The sequence below is a fragment of the Thalassophryne amazonica genome, chromosome 9, assembly GCF_902500255.1.
Source record: "Thalassophryne amazonica chromosome 9, fThaAma1.1, whole genome shotgun sequence".
Classification (NCBI taxonomy): Eukaryota; Metazoa; Chordata; class Actinopteri; order Batrachoidiformes; family Batrachoididae; genus Thalassophryne; species Thalassophryne amazonica.
In genome coordinates this window covers 22,783,251-22,796,705 of record NC_047111.1, presented here as the reverse complement: position 1 = coordinate 22,796,705, position 13,455 = coordinate 22,783,251, and the positions used below count along the sequence as shown (strand labels likewise).

The 13,455-nt window shown below is 41.8% G+C and overlaps 1 protein-coding gene across 1 annotated transcript in view; it reads right to left on the bottom strand.

Moving 5' to 3' along the window:
* Window positions 1-13,455, bottom strand: part of LOC117517906 (rho guanine nucleotide exchange factor 12-like) — a 107,130-nt gene that overhangs the window by 27,543 nt on the left and 66,132 nt on the right. The window contains 6 exon segments of the mRNA XM_034179041.1: window positions 1,000-1,233; window positions 6,602-6,707; window positions 6,978-7,092; window positions 8,609-8,641; window positions 10,015-10,152; window positions 11,787-11,892. Coding sequence (XP_034034932.1) covers window positions 1,000-1,233; window positions 6,602-6,707; window positions 6,978-7,092; window positions 8,609-8,641; window positions 10,015-10,152; window positions 11,787-11,892 — 732 coding nt within the window.

Below are 13,455 nucleotides of genomic sequence, written 5' to 3'. Positions count from 1 at the left end.
TTACTGACTGCCACAATTTTTTTCCTGATTTCTTATAGTGTTTCTTAAAGCCAGAAAGTGGCCATTTGAAATGACTTTAGTTTTGTGTCATGTCTGTGATCTGCTTTTTTTCTACAAAATTAAACAACTGAATGAACATCCTCCGAGGCCGGTGATTCCATAATTATTGCCAGGGGTTGTACGGCGAGTACCTCTGAAAATTTTGGGCAAAATTTGGGCACAATATTTTTGATGTTCTGCATATGCAGGACATAAGGTGTAGGTAAGTCATCTAGGTTTGTTAATCAAGGGCCATAACTTTGGTAAAATGTGTCAATCTTGTACAATATTAAAATATGCATATTATCAACCTATAACAAGTATTTTTACCAAGGTACATGAAATTCCTACTAAGAATGCAGGGGCTCAAGCATGAAACTGGCAGAGTACACATTTGTTAATCAAGGGCCATAATTTGTTAATCAAGGGCTCGACCGGGAGCAGCCAATTGGATAACAGCAACAACATCAAGTTTGAAGAAATTTCTACTAAATGTGTGAGAGGACTTGATTTCAGAACGCTTATACCCTTTTTGGAACGGACAGACAGACAGGCGGATGGACGAAAATCGCCAAGACATAAACCCCCTTCGAGCTTTCAGCCAACGGTGAAACAAGCGCCCCCTTTAGTCAGAATCCTGAAATCATGCATGGATCCTGAGTGGGATCATTAAAATATAAACATGTTTTTTGTTGTACTTTCTGACTGCAGTTTTTTTTTTTTTTTTTAAACATACAGCTTGACAAAATCTCCATCGTTATACAATGTGAAAATAGTAGAGGTACGTATCTCGATTTAAAAATTCTGGTACACTTTACGACGGACAGATCTAGACAGAAGTCCAGATGTGACTTGAAACAGGGGGTCACTGTAGTATGTGGCCCAACAAGACGTGCACATGATCACAGGTCGCTCCATGTCGGAGCGTCACAACTCCATCATTACGGGTAAGCAACTTACTGGAGTCAGAGGTTTGTCCGGAGGTATCTGAAGCGTGACCAGTGGGGGAGCTGTGTGGGGAGGAGGAGTTGGAAGGCAAACAGGGACTGCTGGCCTCGGACCCCTCACTCAGCAGATTTCCTCGGCTCCGGCCAGAATGTGCAGCAGGAGATTCGGGTTGCTCTGGGATGGTGAACGCCGGCTGAGAGGTGAGTTTGGGTGAACACTGTCTGTTCAGCTCCACGGCTTTACCGACTACACAGAAAACACACAAACACACAGAGTAGGACCCTGAAACCACTTCAGTATTCATCACATTAATTAATATCACATAAGCGTCACGTCTGAAGGGGTTTAAAATAACAGAGATTATTTAAAAAAAAAAAAAAAAACGTTATTTCAAGATTACCGTGGACCAAAGTTGTAATATTGGCAGTAAACTTGTGCTGTTGCTAACCTGAATTAGCTTTTGTGCTACAAAAATACAAATATGTTAATGATTATTACTGAAAGAAAATCATAAGCAAACCAAATATTTTCCTCTTGAGAGAAAAAAATAACATATGCAAGTCAAACGGGCGTTTACTAAAAATCACACTTTTTTCGGTATTTTTGTGCAGTGATGTAGTAGTGTACTTCATATTATTATTGGACTTTATTTTGTTTCACGCTTTGATTTCTAAGAAAGGCCAATATAAGTAGTTATTAAAATTATTATGAATAAAGAACATGTGATTTTTCAGTGATTAAGTCACACCGGACGGGACGTGACTTATACTCTATTTATCTATACTATATCTACCACAAAATGACCTAGTTTCTTTTCCAGTTCAGACATTTTCAGCAACTTTTGAGATAATCTCATCATTAGTTAAAAGAGTTCATCATACAATACAAAATAATTTTTTTATTTCCCTCTGACTCCACCCCTTTAGTTACATCTACCAAAGGACATATAGGACATGATTACAAGATGGATTCAACCTTTTCACTCACTCATCTTCAACCTCTTATCCATAATTGGGTCGCAGGGGCAACAGCTCGAGCAGGGGACCCCAGACGTCTCTTTCCTGGGCCATACTGACCACCTCTGACTGGGGGATCCCGAGGCGTTACCAAGCCATTGTGGAGATATAATCTCTCCACTAAGTCCCGGCTCTTCCCCAGGGTCTCCTCCCAGATGGACGTGCCTGGAACACCTCCCTCGGGAGGAACCCAGGGGGCATCCTTACCAGATGCCCAAACCACCTCTGTTGGCTCCTTTCAATGCAAAGGAGCAGCGGCTCTACTCTGAGCTCCCCACGGATGACCGGGCTTCTTACCCTATCTCTAAGGGAGACACCAATCACCCTCCTGAGGAAGCCCACTTCGGGCCGCTTGTACCCACGATCTAGTTCTTTCGGTCATGACCCAACCCGCATGACCATAGGTGAGAGTAGCAACGAAGATTGACCAGTAGATTGAGAGCTTCGCCTTTTGGCTCAGCTCCCTTTTTGTCACAACAGTACGGTAGAGTGAATGCAATACCGCCCCTGCTGCGCTGATTGTCTGGACAATCTCATACTCCATTGTCCCCTCACTCATGAACAAGACCCCGAGGCAGTGGCAGCTGGTGAAAAACAGTCTTGGTGGGGCTGCTGTGCCAATAGATTCCCTTGCCTTGTCCAGTACAGGCATTCAAGTGAACAGTCGGAAAATTACTACAATTCCACAATAATCATTTCATGTCCTTCTCAAAATCAGCAGTTTTACAGATAAAGTTAACCATTTACAGCTATATTAGGCCCCATTTGTACTTTGGAAAGGAACAGTATCAAATACAACACTCAAGTTCTTGAGCAAAGAACATTTCACCATTTGACACCAATTACACACATAGTACACCAAACTATATCACCACATTTACACTCTTTCAAAATATGGAAAAATTCTTCAATTGACAGAAGAACATTATGTACATACTACAATGTTCACACCACCTTCAGAGAGAGAGAGAGAGAGAGAGAGAGAGAGAGTGTGTGTGTGTGTGTGTGTGAGAGCGAGAGAAAATTAAGGTAATATTTTGCATGAACATTACTGAGTGGAACGGAGGCAAACTAAAGAAGCTTGAAAAACTTAAATTAAATAACTTAACTAATAACACCAAAACCTTTAAATTAAATTGGTTAAAATGAATTAACAGTGTAGAGGACAAAGCAAATTAAGTATAAAAAAAACCCACTTAAATAAATGCGTTGCTAAACTTGGGTTTGTCTGACTATAAGTGTCTTGTGTGTACTCAGTGGCTGAGTTAGAATTTCTTTAAAAAACATGCAAATTGCTATTTTAGGGTTTTGTTTCGTTTTGTTTTTAAACTGAGCAAATAATTTGTTTTAGAGTGTGGAATACTCCAAAGAATATTTCACTTCTGTGAACTGATCCTCATAACGTGTAAAGTGAAATCAAAATACCAGCATGGCTGCAGCTTTGAACACTGTTACAAACAGCCCCGGCCTCCCCTATTAGTACCATTATAACTGGTCTGCTGTCCCAATAAAGATCACAGCTTTGACCCCCTAAAACAAACAAAAAACATCACTCATTCGTTTTATCTTAAATTTTCATCCTCGTTTCCACACCAGGAGCAACATTCTGGAATAAACCCGAGCAGCTCGTCAGCTCACCTGAGCTGAAGTGGTGGATGCGCTCCTTTCCACCCCGCAGTAAAGAGTGCAGAGCAGCAGCCTCCGTGACGTGTGTGCGCTGACAGTGTGAATGAAGCCTGACACGGTTTATAACGAGTCAGACAAACGTCTCTCCTCCAACCGGGATGTGCAATTGTGATTAAACCACGAGAAAGATCTGATATGCGCACCTCCATGCGCCTTTAAAAGGATCCCCGCGAAACTTTGGTGTCATTGATTTGATTAGTTTTGTCCCGTTTTAAACCTCCGAAGAGTTCTTCAACTTACTCCAGCAAAACACACGGAGACAAAATAAAAATAAATAAATATAACCCAAACGTCGTCATCACCATCATCTCTTCCTGACTGACTGACAGCAGCAGCTGCAGCGTCACGTATATCACTGACTGTAATCTAACGTTCCGGCATTTTTGTAGCAGGGGCTAAAATTACGGCGCCCCAAAGCCATTAATTTTGGCAATGTTGATTTGCCAAATATTTATTAATTTTCCCTAGCAACTACATACAACTGGTTATTTCGCTGCACTTCAAGGGTGCTTTGAATGATCGCCCAAGACGAGGAATGATACGTTCTCTGCTTCTGTCAGTGGAAATGCACTGTTGAATGAGAGTCAGTTGGAGGAAGTGTTGTTTTAATCATTCATATTACATGTAGGCACATACTATTAAGTAAAACTGACACTGATAATACTTTTTAAATATATATATTATGACTTTTCCCCTCCACATCTAGGAGGGCAGCGCCAGAGCGCCCCCAATGGGCCAGCCGCCACTGCCCCGAGGTACTTGAACTCCTTCACTTGGGGCAAGACCTCATTCCCTACCTGGAGAAAGCAATCCATCGATCCAGTGAGTGTTGGAGGTCACGGGCTGATGAAGCCAATAGGACCACATCATCTGCAAAAAGCAGCGATGAGACCCTGAGCCCACCAAACTGGAAACCACCACGCCCCCCTCCTCCGACTATGCCTCAATATCCTGTCCATGAATATCACAAACAGGATTGGTTACAAGACCCAGCCCTGGCGGAGGTTAACCTCCACCGGAAACAAGTCCAACTTACTGCCGAGCACCTGAACACAGCTCTCGCTTTGTGAGTATAGAGATTGGATGGCCCTGAGAAAGGACCCCTTCACTCCATACTCCCGCAGCACCTCCCACAGTATCTCCTGGGGTACCCAATCATACGCCTTCTCCAAGTCCACAAAACACATGTAGACTGGATGGGCATACTCCCAGGCACCCTCCAGGATCCTTGTGAGAGTGAAGAGCTGGTCAGTTGTTCCATGACCAGGACAGAATCTGCATTGTTCCTCTTCAATCAGAGGTTCGACTATCAGCCAAACCCTCCTTTCCTGGCGATGAGATCTGGAACAGCGCCCAAGGAGTGGCAAACTGGGGTGGTGGTCCCCATATTTAAAAAAGGGGACCAGAGAGGGATTCAATCTTTTCAACAAATTTAATCAAACCTGAGTCGTTAACACGGTCCAGCCTGTATTTTGAAAAATTTGCAGATCAGGTCAAAACCAAACTTCTCACCAAGCTTGACAAAAAGTTGGTCATTATTTTTGGTGTAAAGAACAAACAGATGTGGGTAAAACCAGTGGTGGGCACAGTTCAGCTAATGTTTTTGCTATCGGATTAGCTTTTCAGATAACGTTTAAAACCATCATCGGACCAATTATATTCAGATAAATTTAGTTCGGATAACATTTTTTTTGCTGGTAAAGCTTAACGGTCAAAAACGATTGTAAACCCTAAAATCAAACATTTTAGTCTGTGTTGTGTTTGTGTAGCCACTAAGCAGACTGGCTGCCTGTCACTTGTTGATGATGTCATCATTAAGTGCAAAATGTGATTGGCCAGTCGACACAGGGAGCATTGTGGGTAGTGTAGTTCACGTTCACTTTGGACGTTAGAGTGACTTGTCCACTCGACACAAAAACAAAACAGCCTAATTTTAACATTATTTTATTTCTTTGTGGCTGTAATTTAAAAGCCAAAACTCACTGGGGGAGAGGAGCTCTCATGGCGCAGCTGTGTCTACAGAGGGAGGGACCTTTCTTCACATTTTGACACAGTTTTGGATTTTTAAAAAAGGACGCTTTTTGTGGATTATTTATTCAGATGAATCCCACTGAAACTAACAGGTAAGAATTTATATTTACTACGTGTATTTTATTCTGCCAATCAATGCATTAATGGATGTATTTCGGATGCTTAAGCAGCAGGGTTCAAAGCGTGTGAAAAAAGCGGCAGCTTTTAGTTTGTAAATGACGGTGTATCTAAGACCAAGATAAACTGTGACTTCTGATACTGTGTTTTACTGCTTTTGAAAGATGATGACAGTGTTTGGGGTTTTATTTTTTATTTATTCATTGTTCATGAGTTCTTTGTGTTTGTGATCCTTGAATTTACAGTAGTACAGTGCAGTCCCTGTGGTGCTTAAAGTGAAACTGGTTTATCAGAAGCCGACAGTGTAATCTGATGTGGTCGCGTCCAAATCAATACTAATAGCTATCGGTTATCGGTTACCTGTAATAAAGATAAATTTTTTAGCAGTTTATCGGTTTATCGTCAGAAAAGATAACTTTTCAGTTATCTGATTAATGGTTATCAAAGCTAACTTTTTGATTAGCTGTGCCCACCACTGGGTAAAACCAAACATCCTTTTCTGCAACAGCTCAACTAAATTTATTTATATATTACCAAATCACAATGCAAGTCACCAAGGCACTTCACAAGGGTTAGGTCCAACCTTTCCCACCGCTTGAGCAAGCACACAGGTCACAGCGGTCTGGAAAAAACTCAGGTGTTTTTTTGATTGTGAAGAAACCTCAAGCAGACCAGACTCTGCAGGGTGACCATCTGCTTTGCCCAAACAACCAAAATCCAGCAACAAACCTGTAACTCTTCTATGTCTGCCTGTGTCTCCTCACCTGAGGTGGAATCGACTCTGCTGAGGCGCCGAGGCGGCACGAGGATGTTGGGAAAACGAGGCTTTTTAATCTTCTCCTCTCCGTCCTTCTCAGACCTGATGCTCTTCTGCTGGTTAAAATAATGTTAAAACTCAGACCTGCTATATTCTGAATCATCACAAACAAGGATGTTTAATTCAAAGAGGATCTGACTGTTGATCTTAGTGAACCGATGGCTTTCTGCATCAATTTTTATTCTGGTTTTGTTTGCTTCCATGTGCGTTTGTGGTGCAGGAACACGGCGGCTGTGCATGCGTGGAGTGCAGGAACATGGCGGCTGTGCGTGCGTGTGGTTCAGGTACATGGCGGCTGTGCATGCGTGCAGAAGAATTCACACCTTGATTTTTGGCAGAAAGTTGATGCGTCCTCGTTTATGTTCAAGGCCACGAGGTTCCTTCACTTTGACTCCGAGGTGCTTCATGTAGGTGAGGATGACATACTGCATCGTTGTGCTATAAGATGCACAATGATCAACAACAACAACAAAAGCAGCATTCAGCGTTTGGTCATGAACAATAATGCAACGCAATCACACAAAATCACTGGAAGAATTACGGTTTGGTGATGTTCTCTTAACTCCTGAGTTTTTTGCCCTTTCATTGGGCAACAGAACAGGTCTTGGCCTCACTTTATCTAAATTCTGGGTCTGTTAGTGAAGCTCAGTTCTAGTGGCCGGCGATCACTTTAGTATTGTTTCTGCTTCCTTGTCAATTTATTGCTGGTGAACTCATACCTTAGGTGCAGTTATTTCCGGCTGACTGATTCTGCTCTTTATCTCTCTGTCCGAGGCACTGAAAAGACCACATGAGGCTGACGGCTGAGCTCCACAGTGCACTGGACTCACCCAGAGATGCTCTCCTCAACAATGCACTTTGTTTTGATGCTATTCTGGTTTTTCTGTTTCCTGTTTCTTCAGTTGGTAGAACTTTGTAAAAAACTTGTAACGTTAGAATGGCCAAGCAGTGGGTCACCCCCCTGAGTCTGGTCTGCTTAGGCCATTCACTGCTGTGTGCGGCTGTGATCAAGGCAACACTGCAGAGCTGATCAGAGCTGCACCAAAATGTTTATTGATCTCAAAATTAACGAATATTTGGCATTATTTTGTGAGAGATACTTTTCTTTGGCATTCTTTTTTTTAGAAAAAGAAGAACTGACACGTGTTGTGTGTTATTACGATGTTGACAGTATGGTGCAAACCACACTGTGGCACACTCTCACACCGATGATGACTATGACACCGGTGTACCGCCCCCTTACTCCATAGTGCCATGTCACAATGCATTATGGGTAATGCCAACTTTTTTGTGGCAACTGTAATCAAACAATTCATTTTTGTGTACAGTATATAAACAAGTAGTACTTCTACTAACAGTCGTCATCACGGCAACCCCTCGGTGGTGAGGAAGATCTTTGTCCATTCCCGGACGGTATTCTACATCCAGAGTCAATCTGGAGACGCCTGTGCTCGAGGTTTTTTTTAACGTGGGAATGTCGTTGCATGCTCTCACACACACCAGTGGCTGGGAAATCCCAGATGATCAGGATCCTCAGATGATGAGGATCACCTCCTCCGCCTGATCCAATGTTGAGGACTTCTTGTTTCACAAGAGCCCTGTTAGCCGTCTCCTGGGTTCCTGTTGGGCCTTAATAGTGACCATAGTGACCATGTATTACGCAAGGTCCCCGCTATATTTCGCCTCACCTGGCAATCCCCTACTTGATCCGTTACCCAGGTCTCACGACAGGAATGAAGGGTTGGATTCTGACACCTTCTACTAATAGTAATGATACAAATAATGGTATTATTGATATTATTATTGAAAACAGTAGTGATACTAACAAAATACGGAGGTGTCTGGGGCAACAGTCAAATAAATGAACTGAAAATAAAACAGTTCTGCAAAAATAGGTTTCAATTTGTACTGTGGCTGAGTTATAATGAAAATACTCAAGAATACTTTCTCTTACCACTTCTCCTCCTCTGAGGGCTGTGATGTCATCCTGCAACACAGGAAGCACGATGTCAGACACCCATTCAGAAACTGAATTTTCATGTACTTCTGTGTCTTTTAGGTGAGCAATCTAAGTGATTAGTTTGACGCCACCAACCAACACGTATGTCTGGATATTCAGTAAATGTCACGTGTACCCAGTGAGAGTGTTGAGGCTTACGAAGGTCCTGGATCAAGACGCAGGATCCAGGATCCAGACTCTCAGTAAGTTCCCTAACTCAGCCATCACTGGCGTGAATGTGGGGAAAGTGAAGAACTTCTAAGAGATTGAGGTACCTTCATAATGTCTCTGAAGGCTTAGCCCACAAGGTCTGGAGATGTCTGAGAAGAATCTTTAGAGTTACAAAGTTCCTCATCAGTGGTGTATTGGTCTACCAACACACTCTACATATGGCTGAAGATCCAGGTTGTCACAGTTGTGGGTTTTTCTATCCTTACTGTCCGTTTGTGAGTCCTGGATGTTACCAGTGAGCTAAGGCCACAGCTGGATGTCTTAGGTACTGGGTGTCTTTGGAGAATTCTTTGGTACTACTGGATAAAGACTTGGTGTCATTGAGCAGGTACTCAGATGGTTACACTAAACCTGACTTTACTTGCTTATAGAGTGAATAATGCATTGGACCTTTGGAGATGTGACTGCAAAAACAGGCTGGCAGGCCGGTGAGATCCGCCCCTTTTTCACACATTGTCAAAACACTGAAAAACAGGCTACACTTCATTTTGCACATTCCTGTAAATGTGCAAAATGTACCTTAGCCTTAAACCCCGCCCCGGCCTTTGGAATACAAAGACAAAGGTCTAGTCTGGTCTCCATATCTCCTCCTGCCTCAAGACTACTAACATGTAGCCTAAAGTGTGGCAGCATCCATGCCTTGGAACGCTCTTCCCTCAATGATCCACAGTGGTCCTTCTCTAGGCATTTTTAAGAATCCTCTGAAATCTTACGTGGTCAGTACAGCCTATGGACTTCAGCCCCACAGTCCCCTTTGTACTGTATAAAGCGTCCTTGGTTAACTTGAAAAACTTGAAATTTAAGTTATCATCATCATTATTATTACTTCATAGTTGTGAAACTTGGATCAGTTGTGATGAGGATTCCACTGCAGGCCACGCCCACATTTCAACTGGCTCCGGAAGACAGATGGTTATGTTCATGAGGTGGGGATAGATGGTTGCCATCCAGGACCCAAGGCGGCCCTGTAGTGTGGGTTGGGTGGAGCGAGGCGCAGAACCCGTGCACACTCCCAGATCTGACCAGACCAATAGCGACAACAAGACGAACCTGACTGAAAGTAAGACTGGAAATGGTTGTACCAGAACCGTGAAGCGACATTGTTACACTTTGCGTGCTGAGGGACTCACAGGATATCCTCAATCTTGGACAGGATGTGCTCTGCACAGCAGCATTCCTTCTCCAAAATCTGCTGGTCTTTTTCTCGCTCTGAGTCCAGTTTACACAGCTCGTCTTCTGCCAGGGTCAGACCCATACTGCGCTTCTGCCTGCACAACAAGAACATTTACACGTACAGCGCTTAGTTAACACTGATATTCTGAGGTTCTGCAGCTCAGAATCCCATGAACCACAAACACGACGTCACCACACGGAGGGGACGTGGAAGCAGTGATCCAGCATGCTAAATGTTAGCATGTTCACACGACGTGTGCTCATATTCTCGTCATGGTGTCACAATTTGTCCCAATGCTAGCAGGATGCTGCTCACTTTATTGTTAGCATGTTCACATGTCAAAAATATCAGGGTGGAATTAACATGTTATCATCAGTGTTAGCGCTGCATGTTTGCAATAAAGTATTACATTATTGCTCCATCACAGTAATAATTCTAGTATTAGCAATATGGTGCCATCATGCTGGTGTTTTAGGGTATTTGCTAATAATATTAGCCTGAAGGTTTAGTATGCTAAATGTTAGCACGTTTACACGATGTGTGCTCACAATTCTAGTCAGTGTTTTGAGTTTTTCTCTATGCTAGCAGACTGCTGATCACATTATTATTAGCATGTTCACGTGTCAAAAATGTCAGGGTAGAATTAGCATGCTATCATCAGTGCTAATGCTACATGCAATGAAATATCACATTTTTGCTGCATCGCAGTAACAAAGCTAGCATTGGAAATAGCATGCAATCATGCTGGTGTTTTAGGTTTTGTTTTGCATTAGCCTGAAGGTTTAGCATGCTAAATGTCAGCATGTGTAAAATCTAACCTGCAAGAGTTAAAAAAGTAGTTCTGTGTAGTGTTAAGTGTTTAAACTTTGTGGCATTAAATAAATTAACACTTTCGCAAACTTTTTAAACTTTATTTCCCTCGAAGGCCAGTTGGATTTGATGCAAGACTATATATATATATATATATATATATATATATATATATAAATGAAAGAAACTGACCAAGAAACTCATTTCAAGCTAAACATAACATCAGGGCAATTCTATGGTAACAGAATTACAATCAAAGCAAAAAATTTTAAGGATAAGCTAAAATAAGGCCAGATTTTGCCATCGTAATTCTGTTGCCATATGATTGCCCATCAATCACACACACACACACACACACACCTTATATATGGTATTTGTCAGCATTTATTATTATTTACAGACATACAGCACAGACTTTCGGCCGCTGAGATTTGAACCTGGCAACGAAAATGCTGTTTTCTGGAGCCACAAGAGCCGCTGATCATACATGTGTTGGTAAGATAAAAGCAGTGTCTGCTCCAAATATCAGCACATGTGATATGATTATTCTCTACAACAAACAGGGATACCATGTCTTAAATAGACAAAATCAATCATGCTTTTTGTATGGATCCGTGGCACCAGTTAGCCAAAGTGTAAGCCTTTTATCCTCATTATATATGTGCTTTTAAGATGGTGACTTACAAAATGACTGCATTTATTGTTTCTGGGTAATCGTGCGTTAACAGTTGAGGGTTAAACAAGGTAACCCCTGATCAGTACGACCCAGCTCTACACGGGCTCCTGTCTCAGTCAGCTAATGTGTCGTTTAATCAGAGATTGTTTCCTGTGAAAATCGACTGTGAAGTTGATACTGCGTTTGTAGTTCTGAGGGCACAAAACAAAGACAGATTTCACATCCAGTTCTTCTGATGGTACCTGAAGTCTTCCAAGTTGCTGTGCAGGTCGGGGAGAACGGCGTCCTGCAAGAATTGGCTGTACTGCTTACACAGATCCTCAGGAATCAAGTCCAACCTCCTCCTCTCTGCATGCATGAATGAACACACACACACACACACACACACACACAAAACTTATTGTCTTATGACACATTTATTAGTGATTCCCAATAGACGGGCGTCACGTTTTTTTGTTCACTAACGTAATATAGTGATTCACCAAACTTAAGAACGACTCTGACCATTTTGACATCTGAAACTATTGTGCAGCACATCTAAATCATTAATCACACTTTTGATTAATATTCAGGACTAAAATTAAGTATTTTATGTACTCATATATCAGATATTTCATGGTGGAAGGAAGTAGAAATTGGAATGAAAAAGTAAAAGCTGCATACTTTTACAGCCACAGCGGACACCAAAGGTGTTTACATTTTGAATTTCTATGTCAATATCTTCTGGTGTATTTTTAAAACAAAAACAACAATGAATGGCACTATGTTTACTTATACTGAATGACAGCAACATTGTTTTATTACCAAGGATCTAAGGGACCCCCCCCCCCAACCAAAATTTTCTACTGCCGCCCCTGGAAACTTGCATTCATGCTATAATTTTATTTTTGAAGGTGAATGAATGAAAAGGTTTTGAACACATTTCTGGACCGTTTGAATGAGAAACATTTAATTATGACACAAACTAAAACATCATTAATAGTTTAATGCGCTCAGAAAGGAAACAAATTAATCTGACATCAACAGACTTTATTTCAATAATATTGACCGAGTAAATCTGAAACATGTTCAGTGGTTTGCATTTGGAAACTTCATTGAAGAATTGTGGAAAAAAATCTGAAATACTGAAAAACATGCTTAACAGGTTCGAGGGCATCAAAAATTCTAAGTCAAATGACTCTGAACGTTTGGCTAATTTATTATAGTCTATAATTACATAGATTATATTGTTTTAAAGCTGCACTTTGCCTTAAAATCATTTTAATATCCGATAATTTTCCTCTTTATGTGCATTCTGACAGGGTGCTGCAGGAAGACCAAAAAAATAAACTAGTCCTCACCCGAGCACCACTCAGCACAAGTTAGAGCAAGTCATTTTTTTGGAACCCAGTGGATTTCCAGGCATCCCTAGATCATGTGGCACACACTCACTGTTCTGAAAATCAGTACACACATTCTGTTTTCAACTCCTGATATTTCTGAGTGAGTATTTCCACTCTCAGGACCCGACCAGCACTGGCCCCAAGGCTGCTTCGAGTACAGCAGAAGCACAGATGATCTGCTGTCTTCACGTAAACGTGCACCTCCTCCTCCTCCTTCTCCGCTCACAATTGCTTGAATTGTACTTAAACGATGCATGAAGATTTACACAGTTATTACTTTAAAAACAATTAGCCATGGCAATAAATCTGTTTTACACACTGTTATGTCACATTTCCGATTAATCCGCACTTCTTACGCGTGTGGAAACGTGGGGGCTGGTCTGTGATGCCATAAAGGTTGCTGTTGCATTTTGTAAAGTAGCCTGATGATTGCAATCGCGAATAGTATACAAATAATGAATGTTTATGAGTTCAATGATACACATATTTCATGAGGTGAAAGCTGGAACACACCATTGTAGCGCCTGGC